Consider the following 20,162-nt stretch of genomic DNA (forward strand, 5'->3'; position numbering starts at 1 on the left):
TATAATGCCTGCAATTTGAAATGGACACAATTCAGTATGTACAGTTAAAAAGAACAATGACCCAACTGTCTGGGGCCAAGATCATTTGTTTGCTTGTTTCAAAGTGCCATTGTCTCAAAAGATCATGAGCACAAAGAGGAAGTGCACATGTCCAGTCTACATGACTAATTTCATCTCTAAAAGACAGATTAAGTTTTTCAGGCCTTTTTAACAAGTAGGAAATTATTAAAACACTGTCTTCAGGGAAGTTATAGGCAGTCTACATAGGATCCAATAAACCCTAATCAAGTGGCTAATGTCCAACTCATGAAAGGTAGAGAGCACTTAAGGCCCTGGTAGGTCCCAACTTGTAAGTGCATTATGCCCATAGCAACCCCCTGCAATAATGAACACCTAGAGAACACTGCCGGAAAGCAAGTGTTAGCTCCTAGAGACTAGAAGGAAAATGCCCATAGGCCTCTAAGGAATTCTTTTAGGTTGGAAATTTGTAGTTTCTTGAATACTTGAGAGTGTTCCTGCATTTTGAAGCAAGCTCTTACAGGAAGTTTAGCTCACTCAGAATGGCTTTCTGAAAACAAGAACTATTTTGTCTGAGTATTTGGTTGTGGCAGCTGTAGTCACAGAAGAACACTCGTTTCTTTAAACAAGCAACCCCTTGTACCCTTTACCTGCAACACATGAGGCACAGCTTCTAGTAGTTCAATCAGCTTGGAATAACCATAGTCTGAAACCCTGCACTGCTTTCCAAAATGGTGATGGTATGAAGGGATGAAATTGCTGACTGGTAGTATACAAGATGGCTGGTTCTTCAGTAAATCAATGACTTCTCTGCTGAACTGAATCAGCTGAGGATTTCTCACAGGACTTTTAGAACGAAGAAGCCAAGGGTCTAGAAAGGAAAAACAAAACAAAACAAAACACCATGAGGCCTTAGGCATGATTTCACTGGCTCAAAGGCTTTTTTGTGTTCTTAGCTCAGGATCACTGTGCAGAGGCAAGCAGCAGTTTCAAGTTTCAGCTTCTACACCCAGGCACCACAGAACCACACGATCAGACTGTCCCACTTACTACAGAGAGGCAAACCATTTGCCCTAATTCTCAAAAAGAAAAAAAAAAAAAAAACAACAACAACAAAATCCCCACAAAGCACTCTAGGGTGATGGTAGAAGTGAAGATGAACAAGGACTTTCCAGACTACACTGGCTGTATTTCAAAGATCCATTTGTAACTTGCTCATCATATTTCCCCACAGACACAGTGCAGATAGGCACTAGGAAGGTAGCCCACGAGAATGGAATTAACCAACAGTAGAGCTGAAATTTTACCCAGAAAGCTATGGGAAACAGTCACTTGAACAGGACCGGAAACTGAGGAAGAACCAGATCTACCCACCTAGCCCATTATAGCCCTAGCAGGACTGGACCAGCCTATGAAGACTACATTCACAGCAATATTCCTGTCTGTCTCTTAAATGCTATAACAGGTCTGCACCATCAGGTTTTTAAAAAGTGCTTACACAAGAAAAAAAGTTTATCTGAAAAAGGGTGTTGCAGAGATGGCTCAGCAGGTAAGAACACAGACTGCTGTTCCTCCAGAGGACCCAGGTTCAATTCCCAGTACCCACATGACAGCTCACAATTGTCTGTAACTCCAGTTTCAGAGTTTCTAACACCCTCACACAGACATACATGCAGGGAAAACACCAATGAACATAAAATACAAATAAATTATTTTTTAAAAAAAGCCAAATAGAGCAAGTATAGTGGCAAATGTCCTTAAATTAATCTCAGCATTGAGGCAGAGGCGGCTGAAGCAAGAGGATTATGAATTTATGACAAGACTTGGTTATATAAGACACTACTTCCAATAATAATGATAACAAAGATGATGGCAATAGAAAAATAAAAACAAAACAAAACAAACAAAAAAAAGATGCAACTTTTTATAGAGAAGTCAAAGGGATTTGTGGAGTCAGCACAGAGAGGTTGAGAGTCTCGCATTGAGTCTGCCCTGAGCAGCCTGAGACTGAGAGAGGAGGACAAGGTTTAGAAAGGAGCTTCTGTCCAGGGCTCCCCCAGAGCTGCTGACTCAGGCCAGGCTTCCAGTTACTCTTCTACCTTTAAACAGAAGTGCAAGTCGAAGAAGGAAGACACATTAGGGTCAAAGAAAAGGATGAGTGTGTGTGTTTGTGTGCGTGTGGACACTCATGAACATGGGGGCTGGCTCTCTCCTTCCACCATGTGTATCCTGGTGTTCAAACTTAAGATTTTTTAGGCTTCATGGTAGGTGCCTTTATTCTCTGAGCCATCATGCTGGCCCAATTTTGGTATCTTCAGAAGTCAGGTTCTCCAAGTCCTTAAAATCTGGGGAGTTTTAAGATTGGAGGAGACATTCTGGTGAAAATGGTGCTGCTGTTTGAAATCAAACCCACAGCTTCCTCCTGTCCTCCCTGTAGACAGGTGGGAGTTTAGGGCTCAATCTCTGACCCTGGCCCACCTACCAGTGTTGGGAGGTGGGGGCTTGTTGTGAATCCACTTCACTACTTTGACGCCATTCTGAGCAGTGGCAATGTTCACTCCTGGAATGCAGGTGATGAAGTGCTCTAAGGGGACACCCTTGTGGCTGTCTTGCATAATTTCTAGGTCACCAAACTCCGCAGCATAGCAATCTGGAAAGCTGAAGGGATGAAAGGTTAAGTGAGAGTAAGGAAAAGGGCAGTGCTGGCAGAATAGCAGGCTTTAACCAGTGTATCTGGTGAGAAGCAGCTGCTGGAGCACTGCCTCTGTGACACATTCTAATAGCTGTAAAATGCCTGGGCAGGGTTCAGTAGGGAGTTAGATAAAGCACTGTGGGTTGTCAAGGCCACCAAGTCTCGAGTTGGCCTTTGTCTGCAGCCCAGAGTGGTGCAATGCACTCTGATGACTGAACTCCCTTACAGCCTCGGCCCCTGTACACAGGGCAAATGACGCACTCTCATGGCACTTGTGCAGCTTCCAAATTGAAAGCATCTCTTTCCTGTGATGAAGAAACCCAGTTTCTTGTTGAAACACCAAGTGCACAATCCATTTCTCAAAGCTTCAACCTTAGGACAGAGCCCTCCTTCTAATTCTTGCTTCCATCAGTTGGCAGACTTCAGGAATGACCCTATCAGCGCTTTACTCCCAATGGCTAACATGGCTCACCTTAGCAAAGGCACAGTGCCCTGGTGGGTCTGCAGAAGACTATGAACTTGAGGTGCGAACACTTTCAAAGAGAGAACCACAAAAGGAATCTTGTAAGAGTCTGGATCAAACACAAGTTCACTGCAGGAAAGACAGCAAACAGTGAGCTGACTTCTCAGGAGTGGAAAGCGTTTCCTGCTCACACTTTTTGGAGGGCACTGATGTACCTGAAGTCCTTGTTAGAGCAGTGCTGCTTGCAGACAGGTTCGTGATACTCCAACTCTTCAAACAGAACTGGGCTGCAGTTTGAGGAGGAGCCATCGTGTGACTGGGAAGAGCCCAGGGGGCTCTGGCGGGCCTGATTACTAGGTAAGAGACACACCAATCGCCCGTTTCCCTGTTCACGGATTGCAATAGTGTCTGTTAATTTATATAAATCAGACACATTTAACTTGTGTCCATACCTAAGAACAGGAAAAGAGATGTTGGTTTAGAACGTTTTTCTTTGATTATGTAGAAATACCTGACCTGTTTAATAAGACAACACAGAATGGCTTTCCCATCTCTCCAAGAGTAAAATGAAACTACTGACTAAGCTCACTTACTCTTGAAACCACATGGCTCCCTGCTAGCTACAACTGTACTACCATTTCGTAGTGCCTTCCCATGCCAGTGTCCTCAGTGTCTAAGATGGGAGTGCTCTCAACATGTGTTACCTCCAACCACTGCCCTCTGAAGTACACTCCGTTAGAGAGCTGTTCGCATCAACTTCAACTTTTGGACCACTGTCCTCTGTATCTGGACTCCTCAATCCTGACCTGGACCTGCTATAGCTGGAGAATAATGGCCCAGGCTCTGGATGCAGACAGATTTGAGTTCACATGCTGACTCTACTTCAGCCTTTTATAAACTTAGTTAAGATACACAACTGGTTTGAGTCTCAATTTTGCTGTCTTTAAATGTGATAATTTGTACCACACCTGCTAAGTGAGGACTAAGTGTGATTAGGCCTGGGTATTAGTAATTCTTTTTTACCTCTCCAGGTTCTATTCCAAGTGCCTACATCCATCAAGCTTCGTCCCTACCAACACCAGTCTCTGGAGTCTCCCCACACAGGAAGATATGCATTCTCTCTGTGCTCTCTTATTCTTGGTCCTAAACTCCCATCTTCTTTAGAGAGAAAATAACTAACCTTTCAGGATTGACATCCATTCAGGCTCTAACCTCTTCCTTCCTGGCTTTAAGTCAGTCGTCCTCAAACCTCACTCCCCCAGAACCCCCCACCCCCACCCCCATGTATGGCATGTTCTCTTTCCACATACTTTCCCTTACCCTCTGGGACCTTGCTTTATTCCTTAGCCTTCCATCCAGCTCTCTCTTCCACCTCTTCTGGTTCTATCTGCTTCCCTGCCCATCATAAATAATGCCTCTAAACCAAACAGCAGCTACTGCTTTCTGAGCCAACATCTCTCACACAGAGCCTCCAAAATAGCACTCCAACTCTCTCTATATTGAGACTCCAAGGATGTCCTACAACTTTTACGTCCAAAACCAAGACTCAACACAACCTTCTACTCAACAAACTGCTTCCTGTTAAACATGTCCCACATATTTAGCTCTGCCATCTTGCTTCCTACCCAACACCAGTCCTTTAAAAAAAGAAAAAAAGGCTGTCTTTAAAAATTATTCTTTGTTGTATATACATGTTTTGCCTACACGTATGTCTGTGCACCACGTATGTACGGTGCCCTTGAAGGTCAGAAAAGGGCATCAGATCCACTGCAGATAGTTGTAAGTAGATGTGAGCCGCCATGTGCTGGGAATTGAATCTGAGTCTACTACAAGAGCAGTCAGTTTTCCTCCTAACTGTTGAATCATCTCTCTAGTCCAGTGGTTCTCAACCTTCCTAATACTGTGACCCTTTAATACAGTTCCTCATGTTGTGGTGACTCCGACCCATAAAATTATTTTTGTTGCTATTTCATAACTGTAATTTTGCTACTGTTATGAATAGCAATGTAGATATCTGACATGCAGGATACCTGGTACGTTACCCCTGGGAAAGGGTCATTCCACCCCAAAGGGGTCACTATATACAGAACCTCTACTCTAGCCCATCCACCATCTATCCATACATCTATTTAATTTTTGAGACAGCCATCTCATGTCTGGCCTTGCACAGGTGAGTATGTCTCGAACTCCTCTGGCCTCCACTCCCAAATGCCAGCCACCAGGTGTCAAAGAGGCTTAAAATTTCTATGTCATAGTTCTTTGTACTCCATTACATCAGCACAAAATTGGGACTGGCATAGAATATTGCCTCTTTTCTCCCTCTTCCCGAGAACAGCTCTTACCACCATACCTCTCTCTTCCCCTTGTTCCTCTAATCCACAAATCGGCTCATCACTCAGAATAACTGCATACTCCCCTTGCTGGCTGGACCTCTGAAGCAGCACTCTCTCTTGCCTATACCTCCTTTTCATTGACATTTCTCTTTGACTCACAGAAGATTTTGTGAGATCTCTTTCCTTCTTAAAAAAAAACCTCTCTGGATACAGAACAAATGCAAATCCACATTTTCTGCAGTGCCTCACTCAGCCTTTCATTCCACTAATACCTGCTATGTATCTACTTTACACTGGACACTGAAGACTCTAATTCCTGTCTAAAGTATAGAGCAAGCTCACAAATACCGCTGGAAGAATAATAAACTAGTATGTAAGACAAACAAACAAGAAGACTTAGCTTTAGAAGCTATGATGGTTTGAATGAAAATAGTCCCCATAAGCTCTTACCAAGTGGTACTATTAGGAAGTGTGGCCCTGTGAGAGGAAGTATGTCACGAGGGGTAGGCTTTGAGGTTTCAGATGCTTACGTGACAATAAACCAGCTTCAGTGAAATGTTTTCCTTTTTAAGAGCTGCCACAGTCCTAGTGTCTCTTCACAGCCATAGAAACCCTAAGACAAGTTGCTAAGCGGAATAAGGGGAATAAAGGGCAAGACCCTCACCCAGCTAAGCTTCCACTTTATGAAAAGGAATTAAAGAAAAGCTATGGCCAGGCATGGTAGTGCACACTATTAATTCCAGCACTCAGAAGGCAGAGGCTGGTTGATCTTTGAGTTTGAGATTAGCCTGGTCTACAGAGTGAGTTCCAGGACAGCTAAGCTTAGGCAGAGAGAGAAACCATTGAAAACAGAAAGCTGTTGAAGATGTAATTAAATAAGTGACCATGTTCCAGCTCCAGGAAGCAGCAAAATTTGGCAGCTTTGGCCACATGGCTCTGGCTTAGACTCAAGAATAGAAGAAAGTTATTGAAATTAGTTTTACCAAGCATATGTCAGGAGTGTACTTGCACAATGGCATAAAATTGCCATTGTGTGAAACTGTGAAGATGACACCTGGAATGCTGTGGAGACCCCAAAATATTGGAGATACCAAAGCCATGTGATACTTTCCGAGTAAACCAGATAACACTGAATGGAACCAGCCCAAGAGAAAGAAGTGTGCTGCTGCAGTCAAGAAAGCTGAAAGGAGTCAGAGATCTGAAGAGCATTCTGACATCAGACATGCAGAGTTTGGAGTTTGCCCAGCTGGTTTTCAGTCTTGCTTTGGTGCAGTATTTCCTCATTATATCCTATTCCTCCCTTTTGGAATGGTAAGGTATAGTCTATGCCACTGTATGTTAGTCTATGCCACTGTATGTTAGAAATATGTGATCTGAGTCAGGCAGTGGTGGCGCACGCCTTTAATCCCAGGAGGAGGCAGAGGGAGGTGGATTTCTGAGTTTGAGGACAGCCTGATCTACAGAGTGAGTTCCAGGACAGCCAGGGCTATACAGAGAAACCCTGCATCAAAAAACAAACAAACAAACAAAAAAGAAGTATGTGATCTGCCTTTTAATTTGATTTTCCAGATTACAGTTAAAGAGACTGCCATGGGTATCAGAGACTTTGAACGCTGGAGTGTTGAGACTGTGATAGACTTTGGGGACTTTTGAAGTTGGAGTAAATGCAATTTGCATTACGATATGGCTATTAAGTCTATGGGGGCCAGGGAGTAGAATGTAGTGGTTTGAATGAAAATGGCTCCCATATATGTCCTTGTTGGAATAGAAGTGGCTTTGTCAGAAAGAAGTATGTCAACTAAAGGTAGATTTTCAGAGTCTCAAGCCAGGCCCAGTGTCTATCTTCCTGCTGCCCAGGGATTCAGAAGTAGAACTCTTAGTTACCTCTACAGCACCATGTCTGCCTGCATGCAATCATGAGGACAACAGACTAAACCTCTGAAACTATAAGACAGCCCCAATTCAATGTTTTCCTTTAGAAAATCTGTCATTGTCATGGTGTCTCCTCATAGCAACAAAACCCTAACTATGACTATGATAGGAACTTAAGTCTAAAGTTGCTAAAAATAAAGTTGTTTTAAAAAAAAAAAAGTCATATTTCCAGTCTAAACAGCACAATCCACTTTGTGTGTCTTCCCTGGTGAGAGGTTCCTTCAGGGCGGGCATGGCAGCGCTTGTGTGTGGAAGTCATCAGTCACCAGTGCAGCAACAGAACAGTACTTACTTCTTTTCATAGATGTCTATAAATTTAAAGAGAGGCAAGCAACAGGCAGGAGCATCCTGAAGAATAGACATTGTTTCTGTGCTGTGGGACAAAATCCATGAGTCAGAGAACAGACCACTCCCATGTATTACAAAGTATATTTTTAAAAGATTGATAAAATTAACACAATGTCAAACAAAGTAAACTTACTAGTTTCTGCAATGTACATTCTACTTTTCTTCAGAAAAGTTAAAAGGAAAATCAAAAGGATTTTTAGGACAAGCTGTGAAAACTGATCAATTCATTCCCTGGATTCTCTAGGACTCAGGAACACCATGTCACACATCTGTGTAGCAGAAAATCATGGACTGTCTGTCCTGAGGACAGGGGGATAGGGGAGATATACTGGGTTTTAACTCAGAGTGAAGGCAGAACAGCTTGAATTATCTCTTGTCAAGTGTGGCTTATGTGTGAGATGGATGGGACTGGAATTTCTGCAGTGAGTGGACATGTAACTGCATACAGTATCATTCTCATCACCCTTTCCAAAAAGGTACTAAAATACTCAAAGAAAGACAAAGAAAAAGCTCAACCCAGAAGGGTGATTAGCCTAGAGCCACAGAATTAGTGGTTTTAATCCTTTTTTCTCTCTTCCCCAAATACTGCAAAAACCTGAGTATTATTTTTATTCTAAGAAACACAACCAACCAACCAACAAAAAACAAAAAACCACCACAACGTCAAATAGTGGCCAAGTACAAGTCACAGAGAGGACCCTGATCTTCCAGCACAGAGTGACTCTCACTTCACTAGCTCCCCACAGCAGCACGAGGACCTGATCTTCCAGCACAGAGTGACTCTCACTTCACTAGCTCCCCACAGCAGCACGAGGACCTGATCTTCCAGCACAGAGTGACTCTCACTTCACTAGCTCCCCACAGCAGCACGGGGACCTGATCTTCCAGCACAGAGTGACTCTCACTTCACTAGCTCCCCACAGCAGCACGAGGACCCTGATCTTCCAGCACAGAGTGACTCTCACTTCACTAGCTCCCCACAGCAGCACGAGGACCTGCTATTAAGTCACAAGAGCCTACGCCAACTCAGTCAGCAGAAAGGCACTGCACTAGGACTCTGAGGCAGGACTGTATACTTTTCAGGATTCTGTGCTTTGCTGTAGAACTCTGCTAGTCTTAGAACCTGCTCTGGTGGTGGCGCACGCCTTTAATCCCAGCACTCGGGAGGCAGAGGCAGGTGGATTTCTGAGTTCAAGGCCAGCCTGGTCTACAAAGTGAGTTCCAGGACAGCCAGGGCTATACAGAGAAACCCTGTCTCGAAAAAAACAAACAAACAAACAAAAACCCAACCCCCCCCCCCCCAAAAAAAAGAAAAACCTAACCAAACAAAAAGAACCTGCTCTGGGTATACAGCATGCTATTTCACTCCCAAGGGCCTGCCAAGTTCAAGCTGTGTTTGTCTTTTGCTTAATGACTTGAACAAGAGCCAGAGGGCATATTTCAAACCCTATCAATTCACAATAACCATTATTGCATACAGGAGGAATGGGAATGTGATAAAATCACTTTTGATTATTTTCCAAACTATCTGTGGGTCAAGTTGTTATGTTCTGAAGTGCATGGCTAGGATGTTTTTTTACCTTAGTAAAGAGAGTGACTTGTTGGCAGCTCCTGTGGAGAGTGAGACCAGTATCTTCTTGCTGCCAATTTTGTGCCTATGGAGGCTGTTCACTGCACAGATTGCTTCGTGCAGGTTTCTCATCTGCACAATGGCCTTGAGCTGGTAATCAGTATGGGGACTGAGCTCAACACTCTTCACCTGCAACAGAACAAAATAAAACTGCACTACCAGTATCTACCTAGAGCCTGTCAACTACAAAAGTTAAAGTGAACTATCAGGGCCTGCACAAGGTCACTTGCCTGAATGAGATACTGCAAGTGACCAGAGTGAAAGTAATCTTCAAAGAAACTATCCTGGTCAGGCTGCCTTTTTGCTCTGGCACAGACCACTCTCAGAGGCAAACTCAGTTTCTACAACTCTGCAAAATACCAGGTTTATAAAAGGTGCTTTTTTTTTTTTTTTCTTTTTAAAAGCAAGCTGCACCTAAATACTGGGCTGTGCACATTGAGACGTAGCCAACATTATTTTAGACCAGTGGATCTCAACCTGTGGGTCAAGACCTCTTTGGTGGTCAAACAACGCTTTCACAAGAGTGTCCTATGAGATGTCATATCAGATACTTATGTATTACAGTTCATAACAGTAGCAGAATCAGTTACAAAGTAGCAATGAGATGATTTTTATGGTGGGGGTCAGCACAACATGAGGAAGTGTATTAAAAGGTCAGCCTTAGTAACGCTGAGAACCACTGCTTTAGACTTCCTGTATTTCTGCTATAGCTCTAAGTAAGTCCCTCTACCTATGGCAGGCACTTCTCATGGCTAGTTTTATTTTCTCTGGGGTGATGTCATAAAAACTATGTGTTCTATATTTCTTCTAACACAGAGAAGGGCAAAGAAGTTCAAACCTGCCCAGTCATACCCATGTCCCAGCTATGGCTATGTGTGTCCAATTAGGCCCTCTGGCATTGAACTCCACCAGTTCAATAAAACCAGCAAGGACCTGAGGGTGGGGGTTGGGGACGTGTGGAGGGGGAGGTGGGGGGGGAGATACACAACTGGAGAAACAGCTCAACAGTTAAGAGCTTACACCATTCTTTCCCTGGTCTTCCAGAGGACCAGAGTTCAGTCAAGACATCCATACTGGGCAGCTTAAAACCTGAAACTTTGGCTCCAAGAGATCTGACACCTCTGGCCTCCAAGGGCACCCATATACAACTAATTTAAAAATAAATCTTCTTTAAAAAACTAAAGAGTTCTCTTGCGAGGCTATGCCGGGGCCTGGCAAACATAGAAGTGGATGCTCACAGTCAGCTATTGGAAGGATCACAGGGCACTCAATGGAGGATCTAGAGAAAGTACCAAAGGAGCTAAAGGGGTCTGCAACCCTATAGGTGGAACAACATTATGAACTACCCAGTACCCCCCCGGAGCTCGTGTCTCTAGCTGCGTATGTATCAGAAGATGGTCTAGTTGGCCATCAGTGGAAAGAGAGGCCCATGGTCTTGCAAACTTTATATGCCCCAGTACAGGGGAATACCAGGGTCAAGAAGTGGGAGTAGGGGGTAGGGGAGTGGGAGGGGGACTTTTGGGGTAGCATTGAAAATGTAAATGAAGAAAATACCTAATTAAAAAAAATATGTTGACCTTTTCATTTCAATAAACTTAAAAAGTTTTAGTTAAAAAAACAAAAAACAAAAAACGAAAGAGTGAAGCTGAGCATTGTGGTTTATGCTTTCCATCGTATCAATTGGAAGGTTGAGACAGACTCTCACAATGTTTGAGCTATGGAGTTGAGATCCTGTCTTGAAAATATGACCCACTTCCAAAAATCCAAACCATTACCCAAATAACAAGACTGAAGTTACCTGGCCATGCTTGGAAAAGGCTTCCTGGAGGAGCTGCTGCAGCTCCTTCCGGGACAGCCTGTAGTCCACATTGCTGACCTGGATGTCAACACCATTTGCAAATGGGTCTGGGCAGTCAGCACCGCTGCTGGGATTGGCAATGTTGAAAGCAAGTGGTGAGGCTCTATTCAAAAGGTTTGGAGACATACTCCTGGAGAAAACACATAAGATACCGTTCTATGCACTGAGGTTCTGCCACTCTGGCTTTGTCTGAAGCTATTGATGAAGAAACTTTCCTATTTGATTTTGCAATATGTTTTACCTTAAATCTATGCTGATTTAGGTTTAATGTCTAAAGTACAAGTGGACCTCAATAAAAAAATTATTCAATATCAAATGTTATTTTACAGAAATATTTAAAGCAAAAAGGAATAGTCCTTAGGAAGCCTTGCAAAATTCAAAATTCCACTCTCAGCATTTTAGTCTTACAAATTTAAAATTTTAGCCTCGGGCTGAAGAGATGGCTTAGCAGTTAAGAGCACTGACTGCTCTGCCAGAGGTCCTGGGTTCATTTCCCAGCAACCACATGGTGGCTCACAACCATTTGTAATGGGATCTGATGCACTCTTCTAGTGTGTATCTGAAGACAGCATCAGTGTTCTCATATAAATAACAAAAAATAAATAAATCTTTAAAAAAAAAATAGCCTCTGATGCTTAATTTTAACCTCCTCTGAGTGAAGGCAGGCTCTGGTGTCGACTGTTACACGAGAAATTATACATTTCCTTTCTGCAGTAATTTTTTTTTCTTTTTTAATTTTTTGAGACAGGGTCTCACCATGTAGCTTCTGATGTCCTGAAATTCACTATGTAGACCAGGCTAGACTAGATCTCACAGAAATCTAAGATCACTGCCTCCCAAGTGCTAGGATCAACAGTGTGCAACACTGTACTTGGCTTTTGCAGTGATTCTTAACCAGCTCTGCACAGCCCCATCTGCCAAGTCTCACAAAGTGGGTTTCCAGCAGCCTTCTATGAAGTGCCATACTAAGAGCAGCCAATGCACATCTCATTTTGGCTTCCCTGAACACACACACAAAAAAGAGTGTAAGATGTTGTTTGTCTAATTGGTTGTTTTTATTTAAGGTCTTGATAAGTTACACAGGCTGGCCTTGAACTCATCAGGCTTGTAAGTCTCCTGTCTCAGCCTCCCAAATTCTGAGAATCCAGGTATGCACCACCACACCTGACCATGAGGACATCTTAACATTCTTCCCTGTTGGGATGGACTTACCTAGCTTTCCACATGGAAGAGGAACAATAGAGGAATGCATTGCCTCAGAATGTCAGCTATGGTAACCTGAAGGGAGGGCCTGGCAGTGAGAGATGTCTCTACTAACGCAGTGATCTGTAACCTTCCTGTTGTATAGCCATGCCACGGGTGAAAAGCTGGACTTACCTCGGAGACCAAGACTGAGAGGTGAGCAGAGGGCTGACTTGCCTTGAGGCGATCAGCTTGCTGAATGCGGATGGGTAGCTTACTTGGAAGACAGTCTCCTCTCTCTTCTTCTTCTCTACGGGAGAGTTGACAGTGCTCTGGGAACTGAGGTTCTCTTTTCTAAAAGCACAAAGAATTTGAGACTAATGTCACAGGTCTCCATAATTTCAGAGAAGCAAGTCCTATGAAAGAAAAGCTGGACATACTTCTGACTGCTTCTGTAGAGTGGCTCTGTCACACCTGCGTTCTTCAGGATGGGCACTGAAGCGGTCGGGCCACTGTTAGGCAGTGCTGCCAGCCTCCCATGGCTTTGCTGATGGTCACTGCTTCTATTGCCCGACTTTGACTCCATTCGGCACAGCTCCTGTAAAGACACAAGTGCAGTGGCCTTAAACCTAAGTATCTCAGTTGGGTTGGGTTCTACATAGAGTAAAATGACTGAATCTCAGCAAACACCAAAGAAGACACAACAGGAGCCACAAGTCCCAGAGCACACAGAAAGAAACCAAACCTGCCATAAATTTCAGAAAGCAAGAGATATCAAAATTACCTGTAAACTTTTAATGTTTGTGGTTTTTGTTGCCTGCAACACTTTCCCAGGCATGGCTTTGACACTGGGTGACTGTTCACTTATGTCTTTGATGAGGCACAATTTTGTGTTCTTAACTTTTTTGGGAGACTTCACTTTATCGGCAATAGCATTTGAACTCTTGGCTTCAAAGAATTCTCTATGTTTTGGAGTAAAGGACACAATGATCCTGTTGCCAAAGACATCTTCATTTTCCATTCGCTTCTGGGCCCGTTCTGCACTGTCCTGGTTTATGAAGCGGAGAATTGCGCTGCAGCCTGTGATACTCAGCACCTTGCCACCACAGTTATCAGAGAGGCGCCTGAGCCTGTTGCTGATGCTCTTGCCATCTTTATTTGCTGGCAGGTTATAAACATAGAGTAGAGTATGGCACTGCAAGCATGGGAAAAAAGTGTTATATCAGGTTCAGTCAAAAGTATACATTCAATTTCAAAACAAGAACAAGTCATGTCTCCACTTCAGCTGATGATGCACAAGAGGAAAGAACAGCAACATTACAACTATTCAGTGTAATGCTGCTTCCAATAATCAGCTAGGCACAGCTACAGTGAGTAATTCCGTTTCTATACAATGTCCAGAAAAGGTCAACCTAGAGACTGGTGACTAGCTGCCTTGGGAGAAGGGATCTCCACTGACGGCAGGCATCACATGGAAACCATTTCAAACTGAAGGCACAACACAGTAAATATTACAAGACATTGAAATATACTTGTTAGTCAATAGCCTGTTACTTCCATGGTTAGAACCCTTCCAGATAACCTGGAATGTATGCACCAAGAAATAAAACAGTGCAAACGCTGTTTAGTAAGGTCAACTATATGCAGGTAGTACTTTTTAACTTGTCACACTGGCAAACATCTTAAAGAGACGCTTGTACTTCTCAATGATAAAGAGTAGGACTTAATATCACTTTCTTGGAGCACAAGAAAAACTTTTCCAATAACTTCTAACCCAGAGCTACCACAGCTGAGAATGTACCCTCCAAAGAGTCCCTGGATGAGCTAGCTGGAAATGGTTAAAAAAAAAAAAAAAAAACTTTGTAGAAACTTGTCCAGTAATAGGCAGACTGCTTAAACAAATCAATGGCCAGACACAGGCACGCTATCAGCATTCATTTTTTGTTTATTTTGGCTTTCAAGACAAACAGGGTTTCTCTGTGTAGCCCTGGCTGTCCTGAAAGTAGCTCTGCAGACCAGGCTGGCCTCAAACTCAACAGATTCGCCTGCCTCTGCCTACTGAGTCCTGGAATTAAACTCGTACACTACCACCCCCCAAGCTTGTCAGTCAGCACTCTAATGGCTAAAAATATGTGAAATTCATACCAGTATTTTAAGTAGGCATAGAAATGCACCCAAGTTACGATATTAAGTTTAAAAAAAAATGTGACTTAAATATTTTTTTTTAACATTTGGAGAGCAGTGCTAACCTGTAAACAGTAGTCCCCTCACGGTAGGCCTGAGAGGGTCTATGCTCTCCATGTTGCTTTTGTTTTTACACTAACAATACTTTTTTGTATTGGGAATTTCTCTTTACATGGGTTATGTCAACAAGTCATCAACAAAACCTCACTCTTCCTGGACACCAGCAACTCAAAACCCAGGCAAAGTCAGCACAACTTACTAAAAAACAGGGAAGAAAAGCTGTGCCATTACCACTCTAGTGAATGAGAAAGCTGTTGCAAGAAGTGTTAATAAATGAACCCACCAACTCTCCAGGCTCCTGCTTCTCTCAACCCGCTAACTCTCCAGCCCCGCCAGGCCACATTCCTGCTCTAGTACCAGCACTGGTGGGCCACAACATTATGTTCCGGGACCGGCTCTGTCCCACATTCCAATAACCAAATATATCCGCCATCCTCGTGGTTTCATAACACAATACCCAGTAAAAACAAGACTCAATGCTTGTAGTTAACCAATCATATATATATTGAGATATATATATATATATATATATATCTCAATAAATTCTCAATACACAAGATGCCAATACAATAATTTCAGAACCAACTGATAATGATAAAAGCTGATCACCTAGATTAGACAAATTATCCCAATATTCTAACCTTTATGATAGCAAAACAACCTGTGGCTGGTCATAGTCAAGTTGATTCAAGTCCACCACCATCTTCCTTTCTCCAAGATGCTCCGTCTCTCCAACTCTTAGCTCCACCTCCCTTTCCCCTGTCCAATCACAGGCCTCTCACTGCCCTAATGTAATTGGACAGGGAAAATCCTGCGACATATCACCCTTTCTGTTTAACTAAATTTAAAAAAAAAAAAAAAAAAAAAAAAAAAAAAAAACTCTCTCAAAACATAGGAGTTAGCAGGTTGAGAAGCAGGAACGCAGAGAGTTGGTAGGTTTATTTGTTAATATTTTCCACAACAAAAAGCACCCTGCTTTTTGTAGACTGTAGACTGGATATTGGATTCTGGATAACTGGTCTTTTTCAATCATAAGACCTCCTACATGGGCAAGCTCTCTGCTTGACTAATGGCCATTTACAGTTCAAGAGCACAAGACAGATACAGGAGGCAAGTAATGCAGCTCTGGCCACAGGTCCCCAAACAAATGACACAAGAAAGAGGCTCAAAGGCTGCAGGAGGCTGGGATGCTATCCCCTGGACTAGGTTCTCCAACCTCCCTCACATGGTTTTGATTAGGACAGACCCTAGGCTTGCTGGCATCTGGTACTAACACTAACGTCCACCTCCTTCTGTGATGGCACTGGATGCCATCCTTTCTTCTTGTTTTTGAGACAGGGTCTCACTATGCAGCGCTGGCTGAACAGGAGCTATGCAACCCAGGTTAGCCTGGAACTTGTGAGACACTGCTTCTAACTTTTAAATGTTGAGATTACAGGTATATGTCCCAAGTACTGGGTTGGACATGATCGTTTAAAAGATACACCTGTAACCATAAAGTTATTTTATGAAATTATATATTAAAAGTGCATTTAATGTATTACTGTCATTCTCCTGGAATGGAAGAATGGAAGTCTTTCCTATCACTGCTAGAATTTCTTTCAGAGTTACACATGCATTCCCCCAAGCAGTATACACATGGCTCAGCTCTGTGGCAATCATCCTTATCCCAAATCAATTCTAGCAAAAATGTTGAGCCTGGGAATGTGTTCACACTCTCCTAATATACATATCCTACAACACCCAGTGGCCCCCATGCATGACAAGATACACACTGAAACAAGCACAGCTTCTGGTAGCTTAGGGGAAAAAAAAAAAATCGCCCGAGATGCACAATTGTTCTGCGTATCTGAAGGCAGACACACAAGAATGTGAGCTCTTGCCATGCTCTTTACCCATAATACCTGGGAGCAAAATGATGCTGCTTCTACTTTTCCATCCATTTTATATGAAAAAGCATCTCTAGCACTGGGGACAATGGCAAGTGCCTATCTCTGAAGTAAAGCCACAAGCTTGGGAAGTCCTCAAAACAAATGAGATAAGAAAGAGGCTCAAAGGCTGCAGTAGGCTGTGATGCTATCCATTGGACTAGGCAGTCTGTCTCCAGAATCTACCTAGAAAACAGCAAAGGCAACAGAAACCCACTCACAGGAATCTTCAGTGGTAACCGAGGGGGTAGATCAGAAATGAACTCTTCAAATCTGATCAGCTGGTTAGCATGATGTAACAAGGCTTCAGAGGCCTGGTTTTTATGTACCAAAATGATGTGGAAACCGTGCCGGTGCCTAAGATCACTGAGTTCCAACGCAAAATTGACATCAGCTGAAAGGAAAAATACAAGAATTAGAAACATTCAACAGAGATAGCCCTGGACAGCTAGTGCCATGTACAAGAAAACAGGCAGACCAGGCTCAGGTTCAGTCACTCTCCCCTTTTTGAACAAGAGCACAGTTTCTCTTGAAATGTTAACATGATAGGGCAACCATATCACACACATTAAGACTTGGCTACCTTCTAATATTAACAGGGAGCAGGTATTAACACGTTGGGGAGATACAAATCTGAAATTATTCATCTTGCATTTTTAAAGTTATAATACCCACCCCCACATACACACAAAATAAAACAAATATTTTCTTTAATAAACTGGCCCTGCAATAACTCATGGAGAACAACTAAAAAATTAGATTCTGTTTTCTTTCTTAAGTTTTTCAGTTAACTGTTCTCTATGTATCCCAAGCCAGTCTGCATGCTTGACCCTCCTGCCTTAGCCTCCTACATGCTGAGATTATAGGATGGGGTAAGCTACACCAGGCGGTAGACTCAGCCATGTCTCTAAACAGCTGCAAACAATCAGTACTGCGGGCCCTGTGTTCACGTCTCTATGGTTCTTTGGTTTGTCATTTCTGATAATTCCCATGCATTGAGTGTGGTTAAAACTTAGACACTTACTTGACACAAGAACCACAGTAGCTGGAGCAGTGTGCGTATTTGCGAACCTTCGCAGGCTCTGACGGAGTTTATCATCAGCAGCATTCTTTGCAGTAGCATTTATGTGAGCAACGGTTACCTGTGATTATTTATCAAAAGGGGTATTGAACAAGAGTGAGGATTAGAAAACTGCCACACAGCCGGGCGCAGTGGCACACTCCTTTAATCCCAGCACTCGGGAGGCAGAGGCAGGCGGATTTCTGAGTTCGAGGCCAGCCTGGTCTACAAAGTGAGTTCCAGGACAGCCAGGGCTATACAGAGAAACCCTGTCTCAAAAAACCAAAAAAAAAAAAAAAAAAAAAGAAAACTGCCACACACTTGGTCCACATTATTTTTTAAACAAAGGTCTCACTGTGTAGCCCAGGCTAGCCTTAAATTCTTGGTCCTCCTACCTTAGCCTCCTACATACTGAGAGTATAGAAATACTCCCCAATACCTGACCCTAGTAGGTAACACAGAAGGAAAAGAGGCTCTTCAGTGACTCTTGTTGGGAGTGGAAGGTTACAAGTGGATCTCAGTTTCTTTCATAACTGGTTCTCCATGTAAAAAATGGAGGAATTACTGTCCTAATTTTCATTTCTAGTTGCTTGAACTTTTTTTTTTTTTTGGTTTTTCGAGACAGGGTTTCTCTGTATAGCCCTGGCTGTCCTGGAACTCACTTTGTAGACCAGGCTGGCCTCGAACTCAGAAATCCACCTGCCTCTGCCTCCCGAGTGCTGGGATTAAAGGCGTGCGCCACCACGCCCGGCTAACTTTTTATTTCTCTTAAGAAAAGAATAGGAGAGCTGCGCGTGGTGGTGCATGCCTTTAATCCCAGTACTTGGGAGGCAGAGGCAGGCGATTTCTGAGTTTGAGGCCAGCCTGGTCTACAGAGTGAGTTCCAGGACAGCCAGGGCTATACAGAGAAACCCTGTCTCAAAGAAGAGTAGAGAAAAGAAGAGAAGAGAAGAGAAGAGGAGAGGAGAGGAGACGAGAGGAGAGGAGACGAGAGGAGAGGAGACGAGAGGGGAGGGAAAGGAAGTCAACTTCCAAGTCCCCAAGCTTTCCACAATATATTTTGTTCACAGTCTGCAAGGTTAAGGTACACTGTGGAGTTCTATTTTATCACCTGTCTATGTAATCCACTGTCTGGAGACTACAGAATCTGGGGCTGCATGACAGATGGAAGAGAGAATAGCATCCCTAAGAAAGCCAAAACTACCAACTCTTATTAAGATTATTACACTTGGGGGCTGGTGAGATGGCTCAGTGGGTAAGAGCACCCGACTGCTCTTCCGAAGGTCCAGAGTTCAAATCCCAGCAACCACAAGGTGGCTCACAACCATCCGTAACGAGATCTGGCGCCCTCTTCTGGAGTGTCTGAAGACAGCTACAGTGTACTTATAATAAATAAATAAATCTTTAAAAAAAAAAAAAAAAAGATTATTACACTTAAACAAATCTGTCTCCAAAGTACTTCAACCACATTATAATTTTCATTTAGATTTGACAGTTTGTGTGTAAGTGTATATCATAGAATATATATGTGTATGTGTGTTGCATATAAAGATATAATTCTATGCAAAAATATGAAATTTCAGCCGGGCGTGGTGGCACACGCCTTTAATCCCAGCACTCGGGAGGCAGAGGCAGGTGGATTTCTGAGTTTGAGGCCAGCCTGGTCTACAAAGTGAGTTCCAGGACAGCCAGGGCTATACAGAGAAACCCTGTCTCGAAAAAAAAAAAAAAAAGAAATATGAAATTTTAGTGGCATTATTTATTTAAGAGCCAAAACATTTGGAGTCTATTATAGCTTTACAGCAGACTTTGAGGTCAGCCTGCCTTGATTTTTTTCTAAAGGTTTGTTTATTTATTATGTATACAGTGTTCTACCTGCATGTATGTCTGCAGGCCAGAAGAGGGCATCAGATCACATAGATACAAGCCACCATGTGGTTGCTGGGCATTGAACTCAGGACCTCTGGAAGATCAGCTAGTGCTCTTAACCACTGAGCCATCTCTCCAGCCCTAGTCTCCCTTGACTTAAATTTTAGTTCTTAATGCTGTGCATGATGGTGCATGCCTTTAATCTCACACTTAGGAGACCAAGATAGGCAGATGTCTGTGAATTCAAGGCTGGTGTGATCTATATACCAACTTCTAGGCCAGACAGGGCTATCTGCTAAGACTCTGTCTCTAAATAAATATTCTAATTCTTTCATTTATTGTCAATATACTCACAAAGAAGTGGTTTCCTTCTTAGATCTTAAATTACATCTACAAATAATCCATCCATTTTGTATGCCTACCTAACAGAGCAGAGTGAAGCCGAAGCAGACAGTACACGCGGCCACTGCAATGCATGGTGTCAAGATACAAGCAGCGCTACTCAAAACTGCGTGTGGTTTTCTCCCATTTGAAGATAGCATAAAAAATAATATCACAGGCTGGAAAGATGGCTCAGTGGTTAACAGCACTGACTGTTCTTCCAG

At 43.0% G+C, this 20,162-nt stretch overlaps 1 protein-coding gene across 1 annotated transcript in view; it reads right to left on the reverse strand.

Moving 5' to 3' along the window:
* Marf1 (meiosis regulator and mRNA stability factor 1) overlaps positions 1-20,162 on the reverse strand; it is a 50,684-nt gene that overhangs the window by 20,236 nt on the left and 10,286 nt on the right. Inside the window, exons 6-17 of the mRNA XM_021184552.3 lie at positions 17,653-17,770; positions 16,850-17,022; positions 13,241-13,651; positions 12,897-13,054; positions 12,652-12,810; positions 11,215-11,404; positions 9,367-9,545; positions 7,731-7,811; positions 3,389-3,625; positions 3,183-3,302; positions 2,501-2,676; positions 669-889 (exon numbers count right to left, since the gene is read on the reverse strand). Of these exons, the coding sequence (XP_021040211.1) occupies positions 669-889; positions 2,501-2,676; positions 3,183-3,302; positions 3,389-3,625; positions 7,731-7,811; positions 9,367-9,545; positions 11,215-11,404; positions 12,652-12,810; positions 12,897-13,054; positions 13,241-13,651; positions 16,850-17,022; positions 17,653-17,770 (2,223 nt within the window). The remainder of the gene's footprint in view (positions 1-668; positions 890-2,500; positions 2,677-3,182; positions 3,303-3,388; positions 3,626-7,730; positions 7,812-9,366; positions 9,546-11,214; positions 11,405-12,651; positions 12,811-12,896; positions 13,055-13,240; positions 13,652-16,849; positions 17,023-17,652; positions 17,771-20,162) is intronic.

Source organism: Mus caroli, unplaced genomic scaffold (assembly GCF_978045245.1).
Source record: "Mus caroli unplaced genomic scaffold, Mus_caroli_1 scaffold_17, whole genome shotgun sequence".
NCBI lineage: Eukaryota > Metazoa > Chordata > Mammalia > Rodentia > Muridae > Mus > Mus caroli.